Source organism: Pseudopodoces humilis, chromosome 22, assembly GCF_049639895.1.
Source record: "Pseudopodoces humilis isolate 2021_Gansu_Grassland_sample_001 chromosome 22, ASM4963989v1, whole genome shotgun sequence".
Classification (NCBI taxonomy): Eukaryota; Metazoa; Chordata; class Aves; order Passeriformes; family Paridae; genus Pseudopodoces; species Pseudopodoces humilis.
Genome location: NC_142221.1, coordinates 103,529 through 123,108, shown reverse-complemented (window position 1 = coordinate 123,108; position 19,580 = coordinate 103,529). Strand labels below are relative to the sequence as shown.

The following is a 19,580-nucleotide window of genomic DNA, read 5'->3' as shown; positions in this document are numbered from 1 at the left end:
TGCATTATCTTTTTCAACTACGTTGATGAGTATCTAGGTAAATAACTCACCTTTTAGATAGAAAGGTTAAGAAATGTGATTATTTTAACAAAAGACTGTCAGCTTGAACATGGGTTTAAAGCCTATTATGAGTATACACTATAAAGATGTATTTCCAGCCATATGTCCAGCTACAGAAGAACAACCATTCTAGGGAATGCCTCATTCTTGAGATCTGCACAATGGATAACTGAAGTTCTCTGCGTTCTTTCCTCAAGCCAAGCATGAAGTAGCCTTAATGCTACTAACTGTAAGAGCACTGCAGCCAGGCTTTAGGGCCAATAGATGCATTTCTTATTTCTAATCTAAAATTTAAATCTTTTCCAAAATTCAGTAGACAAACCTATGGAAGAGAAAGTTTGACTGCCATTTGAAAAATTTGGCTGTTTTGTATAACCTACAAAAAGTTGTTCCTCCTTGGGCTGTGTGGAATTCTGTATTTTTCTCAGCTGAAAATCGTTTTGGTTTTTATGTTGAAATATTTAAACACTTCACATACATGAACAGTGGTTGTGTATAAGAGTTTGTTTGAATCAGAGGCAGACTAATGTGAAGTAATCTGAACTACAAGATGAAATCTCAACATGTCAAAATAGTATTTGTTACTTTATTAAGGGTTATAATATTACAGGGATAATCTAATATATTAAGAACCCCTAGTTTCAGTTGTATACAACACATGCTACATCACACATCATACTGTGGTAAAGATGTGATGAGGTAAAGGGAAAATATGCAAACACACACACAAATTCTCAATGTCATACAGGCTGACCAAAAAATATGTTGAACTTGTAGAGGCTTTTATGCTGCCTCTTTTATGCATTCTTTAACTTGTATTTTTTGTAGTAGTTGCTGTTTTTGTAATGAGTGTGCTAACAATCTGTTATAGAAACCTTTCTCAAAAGAATATTAGAATTCTGCCAGTCTGTATTTCATAAATGTGACTGACTTCTAAATATAAATGAGTAAATCTATTTAGTAATTTGACAGTAATGTTATAATTGTGAAATATGTTAAAAATAACTTATTTTTGCTACTGATAAGTTCTCTATATAATTTTTAACTATAGGCTAAGGCTATTAAATAGCTTATAAATTGGTATCCATCATTTGCCTGCAAAGTTGGATAGACCCTTTAATTTATATCCAGCCATTTCTGGTTACAGAGGCTAGACAGCAGGTAATTACTGAAGTCAGGTTCAAAATACTGTAACAGTTGAGTAGTATAACGTGTTGGCTGTAGAGCATATAATACCTGTTATAAATCTGGGTTAATTTCCATATGCAAGTAGCTACTTCATTTTGGTAAGAAAACTAATCTGTGTTTTTAATCTAAATATTTGAATTAATGGTGAACTTTTATAGGAGCAGATTATTTAAATGCATATAGTGAAGGGAAAAGGCCAGATTTATCAGGACAATAATGATTTGAGTATCTGCTGTCAAAACAGAATTACATAGTGTTAACTTTATTCATGGTAGTTAACAAAGATTATGTAATCATCATACTAATGTACATATGCCAGCTATATAGTTCAAAGGATATGATTCCTGTGTCAAATGATTGATTGCTTATAATAACAATAATAATAAAACTCTTGCTGTACAGTTTGTAATATTTCCTGTATTTGAGAATATTTATACATAACATACAAAAATACTTAAATGTGGTGGCAATATTTTTATCATCCAACTTAATTTACAGGGAATAAAAACCAGGAAGTTTATCTACAGTTTTCATCTAAACTGCAAGTTCTAATAGTACTAAAAGGTGTTATGAATGTTTTTGCAGTTCCTTTTCTTCAGCTCTTTTTCCTGGGATGATTCTTGAAAATATAATATACAAGCCCTCATATCAGTAAATGTACAGTATCTTACATTCCTCATTTCTGAAAAGATAATTTCAGGTAATACCATAATAGCTTTATATGATTTTTAGAACAACAAAGCAAACCAAGAGAAGAGTTATTTCAGTGAAATGTGTTAGGGTTAGGTCTTATCATCATAACAACTTTCTTTAGTGAATATGATCCTCCCCGGAATTCAGCCCAGTAAACACCATCCTGATAACGACTGCGGTAGTGTCCTCCACGATACCAGACTCCATTGAGATTTGAGTGAGCACATGCATTGTACCACCATCCTCCCTTCTGGTAATGAGCACAGTTACCTGCAAAAGAAATCTCCAGTTCAGGCTGAGAAGTAAATGAAGAATCTTAAAGCAAGCAAGCTAAGTACAAAACTTAGTCGTTTTTTTTGGTTCGTTGTTCTGGGCTTTTTTAGTAACTGTATGTTTAACATGTAGATACCCTGTGGTACAAAGTGAATTTAGGCTTTTTCAGGAAGCAGCTAAATATTTAAGTTCTACAGATAGAATTCTTCTTGTTACTTTATCTTGCTTGAAAATCAGTGTGTGCTACTGTAGCAAATAACCCTTCATAGGATATTTTACAGACCCTTGTCTAGTGTAAAAACTTTTAGTTTTGGTGTTAGTATGTATAAAGGTTGACACATCAGTTTGTACTTCATAAGGTAGTAATTGACAAATACCTTTTTAAGTGAATTATTTATTTACTTACTTATTTATTTTATATATATGTATGACCGTAATTATTTTTCCTTTAAAAAAAAGATAAAAAAGGCGGGCGCAGGAATGTAAAGGCAAAAAATGACAAGGCAGCTGAGAGGGGCCTCCTACCTGTATATACATCGTGGTCTCGGTCTAGCGTGGTGAACTGTTTGCCATTGTGCCAAGTGAAAGAATCTCCTGCATTGCCGTTGTAGCGTCCCAGTCTTAGCTTGTAGTACTCACTCTCAGGCTCCAGTCTGAAGCTGGCATACTCAGCAAATACTTTTCGACCTGACCAGTCTTCCATTGTTATGAGTAGTTTGTAGTTGCCTTGATTTGTTAACCAATAAATGTTTTCTAATCCAAGCCAATATTCTCCGTCTATATTACCAAATCCTTGCTGTAAAGGAAGCAAGAGAAGCATGTTAATATCCTACATTTGTGTTAGTGGTAAATCCGAGTGTATTCTTAAGTAGAAAACTGCAGTAACTTATTTTATGGAGACTTCCTCTTCTGGAAGAGTAAACACACAAGTTCTTTTTCAAGTAGGTTCTTGGCCAGATTCTAAAATCACCCTTTAAGTTAACTTTATCAGTAGGTTTCAGAGGGTGGAAAACATTAATCAGCTCTCTTGTCCTAACCTTGTATGTCTCCCAATTCCTGAAAAAGTTGACAGAACCATCCAGCCGTCTCTGAATGACAGTCCAGCCACCAGGGTCATGTCGTTGGTCACACCAGACCTGCATCAGCTGGTTTGTGTTTTCTGGTTTTACAAGATAAATGGAGCTTGTATCATGGCCATCTTCTAACGCTTGTAGACAGTCTCTCCAGGGCCCTGTGTCAAAACAGAAAGACTCTGCATCAAACTGCTGTTGAGCATTTCTTTAATGCAGGGCAGTATTTGAGTTGGTAGCTTTTTATACTAGATTGGTTTCACTGAATAGCATATTTGCTTTTCCTCTTACTAAAGGACAAGTATCCACCAAGTGTTTTCAAACAGATTCATTTATTGTAACTTTATTTCTGGAACATTTCACAATGAATTACTGATAAGGGTAGATTTAAAAAAAAAAATAAAATAAGGCAGCTGTACTGCTATTTTTACCATCAATTATATCTTTGAAGAAACTAAATATGAATGACTCCATAGATGAGTAAGAATTTCCTTTAGAAAACAAAACAATAAGTTTAACCTTGGTTGTATCTTGGAGAAATTCAGCTTTTTAGATCCTCAAAAGTGTCACTGGCACAGACATTAACAGTGGAAGCAGCAGCATAAATTCAGACTGTAGGTCTTACTGCTGCCACCTTAATAAATTACAACATAACATGGAATTTAAGATTTATTTTTTTTTACATGGAATGCTTGTGAGAGAAACTTTATATAAATGAGAAGACTCTTAATATACTTTGCATTCAATTCATAAATTGCCGTTAACCCAGTCTTGTTTTCAGAAAGAGAATGCATTTTTTCCCTTCAGTTCAAGAGAGTCCATAAAGAGCTTATGGTTTTTGAAAGTATCTTATATTCCTGATTTTTCAAGAAATTTTCTCCAGTGGTAAGACAGAATCTGTTTTAATGAGTCTGAGAAATTCAGATATAAATGATTTAGAGTCTGTGTTGATATCTGCAGATAGACTCACTCAGCTGCTTTGATTCCTGAGCAGAAGAGTGAAGTCAACAAGAATCCTCAGGATTAGAGATTAGAGCCCCTGGTTTGATTCTTCCTGCCCACTGAAGGAGTAAGGCTTGTCAGATCTTCTGACTAGGAGCCTTACTGAAGTATATATTGCTATCAAGAGCAATTTCTGTTTTCAGTTATTTCAGTCCTATGCTTTTTCATATTTCATCGTCCAACACTAGTAATGATACTCAGCAAATGAGTTAGAAATAAATTAGCTTTATAGAAATTATCTCAGTGTTTTGAAGACTAAAGTTTTTTTGGTATTTTTAACTGTTTTAATTAGCAAATCAGTGTATAGAGAGGCAATCCAAGTCTTTGTTCTGTGGCCAGTGCTGTGTTCTTGTTGCCTCAGTCATAATCAGAGACTGTACCTGGAGCTGTGCTTATAAACCCCTTCTCCATTTCTTTTCTGATTTCTGGCAGTTAAGATGTAGATGCCATGCTCTGTCACACAATTGCATAGCTCATTATGAGAGGTGGGAAAAAAATGTTAATGAGTACTAATAATTCAAATTGCTCTGTTTTTTTTTATCATAATGTATATGTAGTGGCACTTACTAAAAATAAAAAAATAAAGTCATTATTGAAGAACTCCTAAAATAGTCAAAGAGCTTTGATCTTGTCTTTGTAAAAATATATATTTAGCAGTATGCAATGTAGCATTATACTGTTCTAATCTTGAAGTTTCTTTTATGGCATGTGGTAGCGGTACTCTAGTGCACATGATTCTTTTTTCTGAAAGTAATTTAAGATGAACTATTAGAAGTATGTCAAAGTAGAACTTGCTACTACTTTTCCATAACAAGTCTTTTTTTGTCAGATAGTAACTTTTCAAAATTTTAACTAGGGTATTTTCCCTTGAAAAAGCGACACCCTGACTTTAAGGTAGGTTATTTTGATAAAACCATATCTAGGGAGTTGCAGAATCAGAGAAAGGCTTGGGTTGGAAGGAATCTTAAAGTTCATCTCATTCCACCTCCTTTCCACAGGCATGGACATCTTCCACTAGACCAGGTTGCTCCAAGTCCCATCCAGCCTGGTCTTTGACACTTCCAGGAATGGGGCACCTACCAAAAAAGCCAACAAAAAAACCACAACCAGAAAGCAAACAGTGTGGACAAAGTTAATAGTGAAACTGAGACTAGTAAGAGTGTAGTAAATCTGTTATTAAGAGAGAGTACTGGTCTACTGCTTTTTGAGAAAGGCTGTCAACAGATTAATAGAAGACACTATTTTTCTTGTATTTCCTCCAGTTTTCATTGCACAGGTTGGCTGTGATCAGGTGGTTAGTACAGCCAGGAGTTTTGGCTAAGGTTGGGAACTCAACACATAGTTGGAAATTACTATGGGTGGATTTTTTCCAGTGTCAGGGCAGTTGTGGTGGCAGAGTTTGTTTGTTTGTTTTGTAGGATGTTGTTTGTGGGTGTCTTTTTGGTTTTTTTCTAGTTCCCTCCAGACTCCTGATTAAAGCATCATTTATGGCATTAATTTTAAGGAGGGGTTTTGTTTGAGACGTGCTTTGTGAATGGACAACATTCTGGAGGATGAGGAAAAGATATTAAATGTCTCATGACTGAAAATAAATATGAGGAGAGGGGAAGGAGGATACCCTGGAAATAAAAGCTTAATTAGTTTAACTTCAGTGGTTGGAAATTTACTTGAACAAATAAAAAGCTGCAAGTGAGAAAATGAAAGAATATTATGATCAATTTGTGCAGAAGAATATGAAATTTCTTTTTCTGGTAAGTTATGTGATCTAGGGAGAAGAAGCAGATGTGAAATCTTATCTTAGGATTGTAGACTGCCAAAGGGACCTTTGGAGATCAGTGTGAAAAACTGCTGGATAACCAGCACCTCCACAGGTGAACTACAGGCTTGGGTGTTCTACGGGCTTCCAAACTGGTTCAGAATTAGCATTTTACTTTTCAAAAGCAGGAAAATGTATGAAGATAGATTAGCAAAAGTACTGTGCGCCTGAAGTAACTTTTCTGTTCTGCTGTTTGATAGTGAATCCTCAGCTCCAGTTTAAGGACTTGAAAGCACAAGGAGGATGTGGATCAATTAAGAAGTTTTCAAGAGTGTAAGGGAATGAAGGGGAAAGGTATTTCACTTCCAGAAAGATAGGGGAATACTGTTCCAAGCTTGAACCTATTTTGAGATTCAAGTAAAAATGCAGTTATTAAGAGAGGCCATGGTGTGTTGCTCCAAAGGAGTTGTAGTAGATCTGATTTTCTTCTGAGAATTTTTCCTTATATAGTACATCAGAATCATGATATTTCTGGCAGAGGTTTGCATGCCACAATACAGGCTTTGGTGCACTATCTTTGGGAATTTGTGAAAATACTGCTTTGTAGCAAAATGTTTTAAAGACTTAAGAGACTCAGTGGCGACTTGCTCAAATTTCTTTCATTGTATTTCCACAGAGAAACAATATGGGGGTTGTTTGGTTTGGATTTAACGTGCCACAGTTGCATTATTTGATAATCCTAAAAAGTTTGTTGATGTTCTTTGGAAGTTTGCATATAGCCATAAAATATATTGAGTGTAGTTCCCCTGCATTACTCTATTTCATTTAGCTCTGACTTCAGAGATCTGTGAGTCTCTTATCTTTTTTTGTGAAGAAGGTATGTGTTGTCCACACAGTGAAGAGGAAACCTTTCTTGTATGGAACCCATACCTCAACTGTTTTGGGTTTGGGGTTTTTTTTCAAGTGTGGGACCATGGTGAAACTGAATTCTTTACCTGGTATTTTGTTACCACATAGATCAGTTGATCTCTAATGTGATATCATCATCAAATCATGCTTGTAGCAGAACTCCTATGACTTTTAATAAGGGCTGGGTAAAATCCCCTTATTCCACCACTTGCTTCCATTCACACCTGTCTAGAGCACAAGTGCCCTATATAAGCTACAGAGAAGATACTTACTCTTTTTTTTTAATTACACAAGCACACTATCAGGTGCTGTATGTTGTAATAACTTCACACGTTTACAGTGTCAAACTCCTTCAGATGTAGAAGCTCAGTCTTGAGCAAAAGTAAATAAAACTTAGATGACTTGATTAGTAAGATTTTTTTTCTGAAAGTCCTTTATCTCATACATGTAATATAAATGATGGATTTGTCTTGGCAAAGTAACATTAGAAAATTCTGTGAGTCTAATGTGTCTGTCTTAGACATTCACAGTAATTTTTTTTGCTTTCTTTCTGCGTTTCTACTACCGCATGTATGCAGAATTTGCTGGCTAAATAAATTCTGATTTCATTTCTGATATTAAAATTAAAATGCTGCCCACTGCATATTAGCATAAACTAATATAAATGTATCAATAATTTTACTTACCAGATGGTTTATCAGTTGAAGTTGGAATACTAGTAACTGCAGGCATGGTTGGTAAGGTAGGTGGCAGAACCTTTAAGTTCTGATCACTTTGAATCTCATTAGTAGATATCTGGTTATTAATGCGATTGTAAGTAGGAGGCTGGTACACTTTCATTGGGGGTTGTGGAGTTTGTGGCGGTGGCTTTATGGATGGCATCCTTTGACAATGTTCTTCCAGCTGGGCAATTACTATTGTCTGATTATTGGCAATTGACATCAAATGTTGATACTTGTGCTCTAAGTCTTTGTATTTGTTTGCAAGCTGTAACATGTCTGCAGTTTGGTTCAAAATCTTATTTTCAAGTTGAGAAAGTTCTAAGGCATTATCACGTTTTCGGATAATTTCATGTAGTAGCTGCATGTAGAGTTGTGTGACACGAGAATTCATATTTCTGCTCTCTTTTCTTAAGAGTTTAACTTCATTAACAATTCCACCATCCACCTCTACCAGTTGCTGGAGAGTTTCTATTTGTCTCTTCTGTTTAAGAAGTTCATTGTTAAGTAACTGTAATTCTTGTTTATTTACCCTGTTTTCAAGCAGAACTTCAGGCTCCTTAGAATTAACACAAATTGCACCTGTCACTCTCTGCTGAGGTACAATAAAGGTGTAAGTGCATTTGTCCTGTGTGTCACTGGAACGCTTATATCTGTTCATGTAAATGAATTCTTGAGCCTTTTCCTTTTCATTGCCTTCAAATTCCTGTGTTTCACTTGTAGTGACTCCCACAACACTTGCTAGCATTAAACAGATGAATCCTCTTGTCATCATGATACTCTTGTTCTGGTCAAATATTCTTCTGCAAAGAACTTCCTAAAACCTGTTTTAAAATAAATTTAACAGTAAGTAACAAGTAAGAAATCAGTGTGGATTTACAAGTGATAATCTCTTCTAAAACTTAAAAAATAGTACATAGAAACTGTGTACAAATGAGCTATTTTTGTTGTCCAGCACCAACTGTTGACTAAAGTGGACATTATGGGGAGTAGTTGTACCTTTCTATGGTAAGAGCTGTAATTACTAGCTGCAAGTTCATCTAAAGCCTGCCAAGAACCATAAGAAAGTAAACAATAAATATCAAGGATTTGAAGAGTCCTTTCTTCCAGGCAAATACCACAAGTTTCCAAGATTGGCATTTTCATTTAAATATTAATTACACTTTCCATTTCTTAGAGTTAGAAATGCAACCTTTAAATGTGAACAGAATGTAAGTTAATATGTATATTAATGCTGGTAAAAGTTCTAGGAAAATCAAACCGTTAATTTTCAGTATTTTATAACTGCATATATATTGCAGGAGATAGAACTTAGGTGACATGTAACAATTTTGCTTTATTCAGCTGTAATGAACCTCCATTGCTTAAAAAGAAAAAAGGAAAAACTTGTTTTACATTGGTCCTTAATAACTGTAAGTTAAAAACTCTACTACTCAGATATTATAGGCAGTAAAAACTTATTTTTCTAGACTAGTAGAATTAACAACTGAAACATTTACTATGACTCTCACTGTCTCTACACTCAGCCTAGTCATCTCATTTCAGAGTCCCTTCTTGAAAGGAGAAAAATAGCTGTGTATGTGCATTGTGGACATGTGGATGATGCACGATGATGTAAATCAACTGGTACTGTCCACTGGCATACTGCAACAGTTGCCCTTTGGTGAAATGACCCTAATTTAGTTTTCCATGCAGATTCATATTCAAGGTGGACAGCTGAGGCCTTCACAGTGTCTCAAAAAATAAGTCAATACCAGAACTTTGTAGGCAACAGTAGACTTGGAAACATGGGCTTAACATTGTCACTGGTGCCAGAAATCCCCCTGTCACAATCCACTCTCTTACCAGCTACTTGAACAGCACTTTGATGTCGTGTATTTCTAAAACTTTTTTGGTTTTGATTTTTAATACTTGTGTATGTGCAACCTAGTTTTCTTAAATAAAATGAATGAAAAATTCAGTATGGAGTTTTTTCAGTGTATAAAGACGGGTACTTTTTAACCAAGGTGGTGTTGCCATTTTTTTTTTTTTTGCATGTAAAACATTTCTCATGGAATAATCATTCAGTATTTAAGTATCTATCACCTTACTGTTTGGTCATCTTTAGTACAATAATTTTTTTAAATTACATGAAATGGTGATAGTAACAGCTGTGAGAAACTGGAGTGAGTCCAGCTGAGTATACACAGCATGGGTAGCTGGAGGCTGACAGACATGATGAATGAAGAGTAGGAGAAGAACAAGGTTTATGTAGCCTCCAGGAGACGAGGTAAAGAAACTACTTCAACTACTTAATGGGTGTTTGTAAAGAAGATAAATTCTTTTGGAAGTGCACAGTAAAAGTATATGGTGGATACAAATTACCTCAGGAAAAAAAAGTTGGTTTAATTAAACAATTAACTTAATTGTGAAGAGTGACTGAGGACTGAAGCAGTCACCCAAATAGGTGGCAGAACCTCCATTCCTGGAAATACATGAAGTTTTGATCTAGGTAAGGCTATTAGCAGTCTGATCTAATGTTGAAACTAGAGTTGCTCTACAAGACAAAGATAAGGTCCCATCCAGTCTAGACTGTTTTATGATTCTAGGCAGCTGCTGACTTTAATTTCAAGCTAATGATGGATATGCATCCTTTATTATTCATACTGAGAAGAGATAGGGTTGTCATTCGTATTTTTCTGGTTTTGTGAAATAAGCCATAGATGTTTCTGTATAAGATTCAAACAAAGTGACCAGGTCTTAATCCTTCTTAAAATTTTTGGTACATAATTTTGCCTCAGATTCTTACTTGGAATAAACTCATTTTCATTTTGCAAGTAGAAGGGAGTTGTGCTGTACAGAAGTTTTCAAAAATCTTGAAAACATGTCAGATGAAAATCTGGAATTTGACAGAGTCTCTGTAAGTAAAGTAATGCTATTTGGAGCCCTGGAAAATAGGGAATATAAATTCACCCCGGACAGCTTTAACTTGCATAATCAGCATTTGCACAGCAGGTCACACTTGGAAAACCTGGCAGTTTTTCAGGCCTCGTGTTCCTGCACAGATGACTGGTTTTGCAAATGTCTCTTGCATATAGGTGTAAAATAGTTTTATTTCATTGTTGGAATTTTAATATCCTTTTTTCCTCCCTCTAAATGTGTACTTATTGTGACCACTGAAAAGAAACTATTTTTTTCCTCAGAGTTCACTTCTGTCTGTTACAGCATCTCATATCTTTGAGTATGGCTTTAGGGTAACCATACTTTTCTGAGCTGAAGAAAGAGCAACATCTAACAGATTTTTCTCCTGATTTCTTTGAAGAACTGTGTAGGAAAATAATGGGACAGAATTCATCAGCCTCGTTATAACATATCATCTTAATGATCATCTGTTCCTACTGCCTAACCATGTGCGTGACCCCTCTCTAGGAAGCCTATTCTAGGGTTTGACCAGTGGTTGCAGACGGCCACCACTGAATTACATCAGCATAATTAGACCATGCTGAAGTGTTTCTCTGTCATGATCTTGCCTGCATGAAACCTTTTTTAAGATTCTTATAAGAAAAATCAGTGGAAGGAAAATTACATTGTTTGTACTGGGGCATTCTCTAACCAGAAACAAGAACCATACTGTCATCAGCTGTCCTCCTTCTTGCAGTCTGTATATGATAACTTTGTAAGCCTCTTACAGCCTGTACTTGTTTGATTAGAAAAGTGTTTAGAATGAGGCCTACTTGTTGCATATGGTGAAGGACTACATGAATAAATGGCATTCCTTCCTTTCTGCAGTTGGATTAAAACGAAGTTCACAACATGGTCATTTGAACAACTCTCAATGATTAATCTTTCAGGAACAAAAAAGCTTGCTGGAATGGAGAAAGTAGGGAGGGAAGCCAAGGAAACAATTTTGAGGAGGGATTTAATGCTTTTTTAGTACTTTACTCTTTGCGTAGCAGAACATCAGATTCTTACATTACATTAGGATTCCTTCCCAGGTGAGAGGAAGATCATATCTGATGTCTAGGACATGAACTTTCAGTTTTCTCCTGTGCCCTGTACTTGCTGATAGTTCTTGTACTTAACTGCTGCTGTCCCTTGCTGATTACTCAGTTTCTTCCTGTTTTTCTGGCTCCTTTCTCCTTGACCTGTGCCAGTATCTCTTCTGCTGTGGACTGGGAGGAAACTATATTACTAGGGCCATATTTGTTCCTAGTGAAAAATTCCACTTGTGTAGCTGCAGACTTTTCAACCTAAAAGCAAACTCGCAGGGTTGGGGCAAATTTTCTTAATCACTGGAAATTCAGCATTGTCTATCTCTTGTCCTCATGCATACTTGACAAAACTTTAACACACAAGCATGCCAACAAAAAACAGGTGACTGAAGCATACTTAAAAAGAAATTATTTTGATTAAACATCAAATTGAGCTTCTAATCAGATTGAAGTAATTTCATTATTTAATTTCTAGATTCTGGCTGTTCAAGATGCGTACTTGTAAAAGCACTTTTCGTGGCAATTGAGTTGAGGCAAACTTGTCCTAGTGCAGAGGCACCAAACTTCAGTTCTGTCTATGCCTGCCCTGCTTAGCAGTATATTTCACTTTTTATTCAGGCAAAATACTTTTTTTTTTCCTATTTGTCTTTTCCAGTGTAACTGCATTGGTATGAAAATGTTTGGCAGCATTGTTGTGTGCCATATAATTGTAGCAGCTTTATACTCATAGGCAGCACAAGTGCTTTAGTTAAAATTTTGGCCTGTATACCAAATGTTTGCCTATCTGTGTATATAATTGGAAGTAGGTTTGCTCATTCATTGTTTACCCAAGTAAAGATGTTTCCATGATCTGGTGACAAAAGAGGAAATAAACTTTCTGGAAGGGATGTTTCAGTGTTTGATTGCTTTTTCTGTCCAGAGAAAGCAACATAAATAAAATATTTCTTTGGCTTTACTTTAAGACATTTTTCTGTTCTGTATTCTGTCTTGTTTATGTGAAGCTTTTCATTAGTCAACATGTGTTAACTTTCGATTTTTACAAATATCTTGAAATTTATATTTCTGTATATTTCTGAAATCTGTATTTCAACAAGATTTTAGTATTTTACAATATAAAATTATACAGATATTTCACAACCTATTGTTTAATTATTGTCATGATCCTGAAATTATAAAGGTAAAAATATTTCTACATGAAAGATACGACTGTTTGGCAAATGTTCATTTCTGTTTTCAATCAGCTTGCCTTAAGAGGGAGCATTAAAGGTAGCAATGTCAGCACTATGGTCTTTCTGGGTTTCAGCTAATTACAATATACATCATATTGGATAATCCAAACTGTATAGCTATTTTAATTATTTGTTGGTTTTGATGCCATGCCTTGGAGGATCTCATTTTTACTCAAGAGACTGGTTAACTGTCTCTTTCACATGTCTCCATCAGATGAAAAATATGACTTAAAATAACAATCACAGAATCATTAAGCTTATCTGAAAATGCTGCCAGTAGCTGCTCAATGCTATGGCTGTTTTTTGTTGAATGAAATTTGTTCATCAAAGAGACTCTTGCCTTATTACTCTGGAAAGAAATGTGTACATGAAAGCTTCTGAGTATATAGTGTCAACATTTTCCCATCTAGGTCTCAAGTGGTTTTGCAATGTTGAGTCTTTCAACCACTGAGAGATGTGCATTTTGTGTCTAGGAGTTTATACTATGTCCTTTTTATACCTGTGCTTTTCAGGGTCCTACAAAAAGTAGAGCTAAAACAGCAGGATGACTACTGAATGGTGGCTGAGCACTGAACTTTATTATGTGTTGCTTAACATTACAAGTAAGTTTAAGGAGGAAAGATGTTGATTAAGACATCACCTGTACTGTAGCATTTTGGAAAAGTACAAAAGCAAAAAAAATATCTGTGTGAATCTTGTGTGGAAAATCTTAACTAAGACAAATGAGAAAAATAATTTGCCTGGATTTCGTACCAGAATAGAAGTTTTGTATCTTAAATTGCATTATTATGGGTTATTCCTACAGATAAGGAACATAACAGATCCAAGTAGGTAAAAGCCATAGAATTGCTTCTTGCTGCTGCTCTTGTATTTCTATGTGTAGTAAACTGCAACAAAGCCAGAGAAACATAGGTGTGACATTGTGATGCATTGATCTATGGAAAGGCAGCTTTTGAACACAATACATGACAGTCTCACTACTCTCAGAAACTCCTTTACAGGGAAAGCAATTTTCTGTGCTGATACTCAGATGTTATAACAAGAGCATTTCTGGGGACTTGAGTAGCTATTTGGATTGCAGTATAGTTGAGTTTGCTGCAAAGATAGGAAAAAACACTACCTGTTTGGTTTGTGGAACTGATAGTGAGAACCTGGTAGATAATGCAGACAGCAGCAAACTTTAACAAGTTAGAAAAGATTTTTAGTGGCTTGTATGCTGTAGCTGAGGAGCTAAGGAGGCATTAGTTTACTGGGCTATGATAATTATTGTAAACAAGTTGATGTAGGGCATTTCCTACGTGACTTACTCTTAAGCAGAATGCTCAGAAGCTGTCAAAATAAAATAGGATTCTCCATTTAAGTCATTGTATCTTTGGGATAACAGCTGTTGTTTTTACAATAATCATTGTCACTCAGCCTCCTTAGAAAGACTCCCAGAGTATTACACACCTTAGAAGTTAATCTCAGGATTGTGGGGGTTATTTTTTTTAATATTTCACTCCATTTTCTGTATAGCGTTTTATTTTTGTGGTGTGGGTTGGGGTTTTTGGAGGGGGGGGGTTGGGTTTTTTTGTAATAGGTGACTTCCATTTAATTAAAGAATGGATAGGCTAGGTCCAACACTCAACATTTATTTTTGTCTCTGTAGGTTGCTATGACTGAGGAAGGGCTTACATTCTACAGGCTGGATTGTTAAGAGTTTGTGTAGGTCCAGTGTGCCAGAACTGAATGCACTGCTAATAACTCTCACATATCAAAGCCTTTTAGAATACCCAGATAAGTGAAAAATGCACATATAAAAAGGATAACACACACACTTTTGCGTAACACTCACACTTTTTGAAATGGTTGCTTTGACTATGAAGAAAAAAATGATACTGTACATACAGATGAGCTCATTTGGCTATGCTAAAACACTGTTACAAAATTCAGCTCTGTGGGTTAATCAGCTCTTTTGTTCTGATAATATTTAATAAAATGAGGCTAGGAGTTTTTGATGGGCTGTCTTTTCCTCCATACCTCTGATATGTTGTGTGCAGAGTCCTCAGGCACTGAGGCATATAAAGGAAGGCATGTTCACAAAAAGTGTAGTGTTAGCTGTAACAGCATTTAATCTCTAAAAGATAAAACTGCTGTATTTTATTGTGAATTCATACATAATTTGATAACCATGCATTCTAAAGAAGAAACATAAACAGCCAGCAACACATCTTCACTGTTTAATACTTTTGTCTTTGATATTAGAAGGTGTTTTTAGATTAGTGCAGTTTTACATTTTTATTGCATTATAAAAGCAAATGAAGCAAGGGTGTTGAAAATATAAAATCCTGCTATGAAAAGATCAGAAGGCTTGGTTTTGCATTTTTTAAAACAAATTTTAGGTTTTTGCTTCTGCAGAATCCTTTGATAGCCAGTGTTTGTGGATTTACAGTTAGCTGGCATGTTCCAGGCACCAAGCCAGTAATATGATCTGGATTTCACAACACCATTGTGATAAGACAGACAAGCATGAATTTTTTGAATCTGCTTGCTTTCCTACTCCCTGCCCCTTGTATTAGAGCTCATGCTCTGTTTTTACTCTTTCACACATTTTCTTCCATGGAATTATGTTCATTTATCCTGTCAATTTTTACCTCTCAAAGGTAATCTTCAAGCTTAATGTGAAGTTTGCTCTTTTCTAAGTGGAGGGACTCCCACTGCTGCAGGGTTTCTTTTAGAATAAACTCACATCTTGACTTTTAGATGAAAAGTATTGCTGTGAAAAACTTAGGGGTTTTGTTTTGTTTTGTAAAAGGAAACAACAATTCACAGTGAAAATACAGCACAGTAATATGTACACCACATGTATTGAAAAAAAAAAAAACTTAAAAGTTGGGCTTTAAGTTTTAAAGTAAATACATAGGAAAGGGCTGACACATAGGAGCATGTAGTGTTAGTTGTGAAAATGTGATACTAAACTGAATCGAAAAATTTAACTCCAAACTTATGGAATAATCACTTTTGAAGTTTTGCCACTAGTTACTTGCTTACACTGTATAAAGTGCCACACTGGCATTAACCAATGAATTCCTTTGAGACACTTGGTTCGAGTACATTCTCTTGTCAGATTTTCTGCCCACTTGAAACTGAAATTTTAGTTCAAGAACCAGTTTCATTTTCTTAAAAGGTAATACTATTTCTAATGAGGGGAATGGAAGACTAAAGCAACACTTTGGAACGAGAGTGTCTTCATGAGGTCTTGGAGAACTTTTGTTTTGAAATACTATCAGTTGCTGCAATAAAGTGCTGAAGATTATGTATCTTTTGTTGCCATGTAACTTTCTTCAAGTTTTGGCAATAGCTTCTTTAGTTACAAGAAGCACAAATTTTCTTCTTGATTAGAGTTTTAGTTGTTGTGGATTGTTCTTTGTGCTTTACTGAAGTTTTGTCACAGATGTGGAATGTAATTACTGAAAGAAAGCACTGCTTTTGTTGTTGCTTCCCTTAACAGAGGCCTCACCTTATTTTCACTTAATCCAATCACTACCAGAAAGTGCTCATACTGTGTGTGCTCATACGTGTGCATGCACATTGTCCGTAATAGCCTTTAAACAGATTCATATTTCAATAAACGTGACTCATTTTACCCGTGAAAAATAGTAGTTAGATCGTGAAATAGTTTGATGCCTACATGAATGTACTCCTAAATGCTAGTTTCTTTTTTAAATTAAGTTTTTTGTGAAATACTTCAAATATTTACTTTATAGACTGTTAAAGTATCATAAAGTTTTGTATTCCCCTAATCAGACATGAGTGTAAAAACGACTGAATGGAGGTTTCATAATTTTTAAGATAGATAGTGCTTTAGAAAATAGTAAAAATTATTGGATAGCAAGTTTAAGGAAGTGTGAAGATCGAAGTTACATGCAAAAATAAGTAAGATTTTTTAAAAAATAGAATCGTATTACTGAAAATAATATTAAGGCTTTCACTGCCTGGCACGTAATGTCTCAGCTATCTTTACAACTTTCATTTTAATGTGTGGCGGATTTTTGTTTGCGCTCGGGGCTGTTTCTGGGTTTTTTTAAGTTAAAAACCAGGCTTGCTGCGTTACCTTAGGGAGCAGTCCTACTTTGATAAGCTTACATTGGCTGGGTGGCTCCGTACAGCGGGAGCTGCTGGAGCCGCGCGTCCGGAGCCGCCGCGCCCGGCCGGCAGCCCCGGCAGAGCCCGTCCTTACCTCGGCTCTCGCTCCGCTCCTCGGCCGCTCCCGTCAGCAGCTGCCGCCGCGGCCCGACCGCGGTGACATCGCCTCGGCGAGCCGCAGTCCGCGTGTGCTGTGCTGGGACCAGACGGGGCGGACGTGGGAGAGAGGCGCCTTCTCTTCCTCTTCTGCGCTTTTCTTGCTCGGGACCGTTCTGGGCTCGTCAGCCCGCGCCGCGTCCGAAGCGGTACCTTCCCTCGGCGCTCCCGGCAGTCCCTTCAGGCGGCCCGGAGCAGCCTCATTTGAACCCCTGCTCTTTGTGGCAGGCTTATCCTGGCCGGGAAAGGGGGAGAGAAGGCGAAGCAGCGGCGAGCTGCGGGCGCTGGTTGGACGGGCGGGCTGCCTCCGCCCCCGGGCCGCCGCAGCACTGGGGCTGCCGGGAGGAGCTTCGTGCTTCGGCCACCCCGGCTGAGCCCTCCCCGCCCGGGGTGCGGTACACGGTCTCGGGGGCAGCCGAGTTTCAGCCGCGAGAAAACGCTAATGCTGCGGTTAAGGGGGAGCTGGGGAGACCGCGAGGAACGCGGTTCCTCTTTGTTACATCTAGCGGCAGTGAGGGTGTGTAACCGCGGGACTCGGCCCCAGAATGTCGGGGGGCGGGGATGGGGGGGCACTTCCTGCCTTAGGATCTCGTCAGAGCGCGCTCAGGGATGTAGAGATGGATGTTCGTCCCCGGCACTTGGGCCAGCGCAGCCAGCAGAGTCAGTGTACCGCTGAGGGGCTCCTTTCTTAGTACTTCCTCGGTCATCTTTGTCAGACAACAACTCGAAAGCAGAAATAACGGACAATAAAATTGTTCAAATTCAAGCAAGCTCTTGAAACATTCTAATGCAGATTGAGAATTCATCATTTCGTTGAACCTCAGTGCATTTTTAATGATTCTTCATACTTGTCCTGGTAATCGAAAGCCTGTTTCTCATTCGAGTGCTGGGAATTCGTGCACTTTTCCTAGAACCTCTCTAAAAATTTGCTATTATGGAACTCTCTGTGTGTAGAATGTTTTTCGTTACTAGCTATTAGCTCCAGGTTTAAAAAAGATTTGTCAAATGAATGGATGTAGAATCTGCCTTTCTAACTTGTCGGGAATACTGCAAAGAAATTAGCAAAATTAGAAGTGAAACTTTGCAACATAAAAATGTTACTTTTTACTACAGTTTAGGAAACCTAATGGTTGTTTCGGTCCTTGTATATTATTGACATCATAAGAAAGCTATATCATATTGTAACAATGGGTTTGTTTGCAATTTTTCAGTCAGCTTTGAAGATATTTGGATTTTGTAGAATTGGAGGAAACCAATACCAGAGTGCTTGAATTAACCAGAGGACAAATAGCGAGGTTTAAAGATAGTGTATTAAAACTAATTCTGTTCAAGTTTAAACATGAACAAGTGGTTGTTATTATAATGATAAATTATTAAAAGTGAATGTCAGAAAAAAACCCATATCTAACTATATTACGCTATCAATTCAGTATGCCTTAGGCTTTTTATGTTTTTTGTTCCTTTCCTGTATGGCCTGTGATTCCTTTAAGTTACTGTTATGTTAATTATTTTCTGTTTTAACTCAGAAGCTTATTCCATTCTGTTCTAAAGAGAGAGCACCACTGGCTGGAGTGGCCATTTCAGTGCTAGTTAGGAGCATAGTCTGGAAGCTTGGGATTAAAGCAGTCCAAAGCTTTTCTAATATACCAGTTTTATACTGAAACAGCTGGCTTAATAGAACCAGAAAGTGATAATTCTGTTTATTTTTGACAGATTTAGCAATATTCGCACTAAACTTTCTTTCAACATGTGTATGATTCACACTCCTTCCTTCCCAGGGTGCTTTCTCAGCCTAGGATACACAGAGCTGCTCAAGGGAGGGGAGTGGGAGCAGGAAGAGCAAGGGAGTGTGTTGCCATGAGTGTTTGTCAGGATATTAGAGTGGTTGTTTCCTGTCGTCGTTTCCTGATTGGTTTCTCCAATTCCTAACTACTTGCAGAGCTAGATAGGTGGTTCTCTAGCTAGATTACTCCTTGGATGGAGTATCTAGTTTTCATTTTAGAATGAGCAGTTTTAGTTTCTATGCTTTTGTAGGAAAATACAGGTTTCTAACTTGAAGTTATGCCCTGCAGCACCAAGGTTCTTGAAAAAAACAATTTCCTGAGGATGAGGTTGTTTATTTAGGCCAATATTTATAAACTATCCACAACCACTTTTAAGCTCTTTAACATATAGTTCAGGTCCATTGATTTTAGGGCACTTAAATAAGTGCAGTTAAATGCCTAAAATTTTTACTTAGTGAAGGAGCCTAGAGACTTTTCTTGTGGTATATTTTTTAGTCATTAGCCTTCTCTTAGAGGTAATTACATTATAAATAAAATATTTGAAAAATCAAAAATAGCCAAATCTGTTTCTTTGACTGTCCTCTTTGCTGAACAAGAAACATATTTTTACACAGATCAGCCTTTTGATTGAGTACTGAGTTCTTT

The 19,580-nt window shown here is 36.8% G+C and overlaps 2 protein-coding genes across 5 annotated transcripts in view; one reads left to right on the top strand and one right to left on the bottom strand.

The window, feature by feature from the left end:
* Positions 1–19,580, top strand: part of RALGPS1 (Ral GEF with PH domain and SH3 binding motif 1) — an 82,680-nt gene that overhangs the window by 21,476 nt on the left and 41,624 nt on the right. The window lies entirely within an intron of this gene.
* ANGPTL2 (angiopoietin like 2) lies at positions 617–17,470 on the bottom strand. The gene is made up of 5 exons (XM_005529141.3): positions 17,090–17,470; positions 7,638–8,494; positions 3,252–3,445; positions 2,740–3,010; positions 617–2,211 (listed from the first exon to the last, which is right to left on the bottom strand). The coding sequence occupies exons 2-5, from the start codon at positions 8,443–8,445 to the stop codon at positions 2,012–2,014; spliced, it is 1,473 nt and encodes a 490-aa protein (XP_005529198.1). The 5' UTR covers positions 8,446–8,494; positions 17,090–17,470; the 3' UTR covers positions 617–2,011.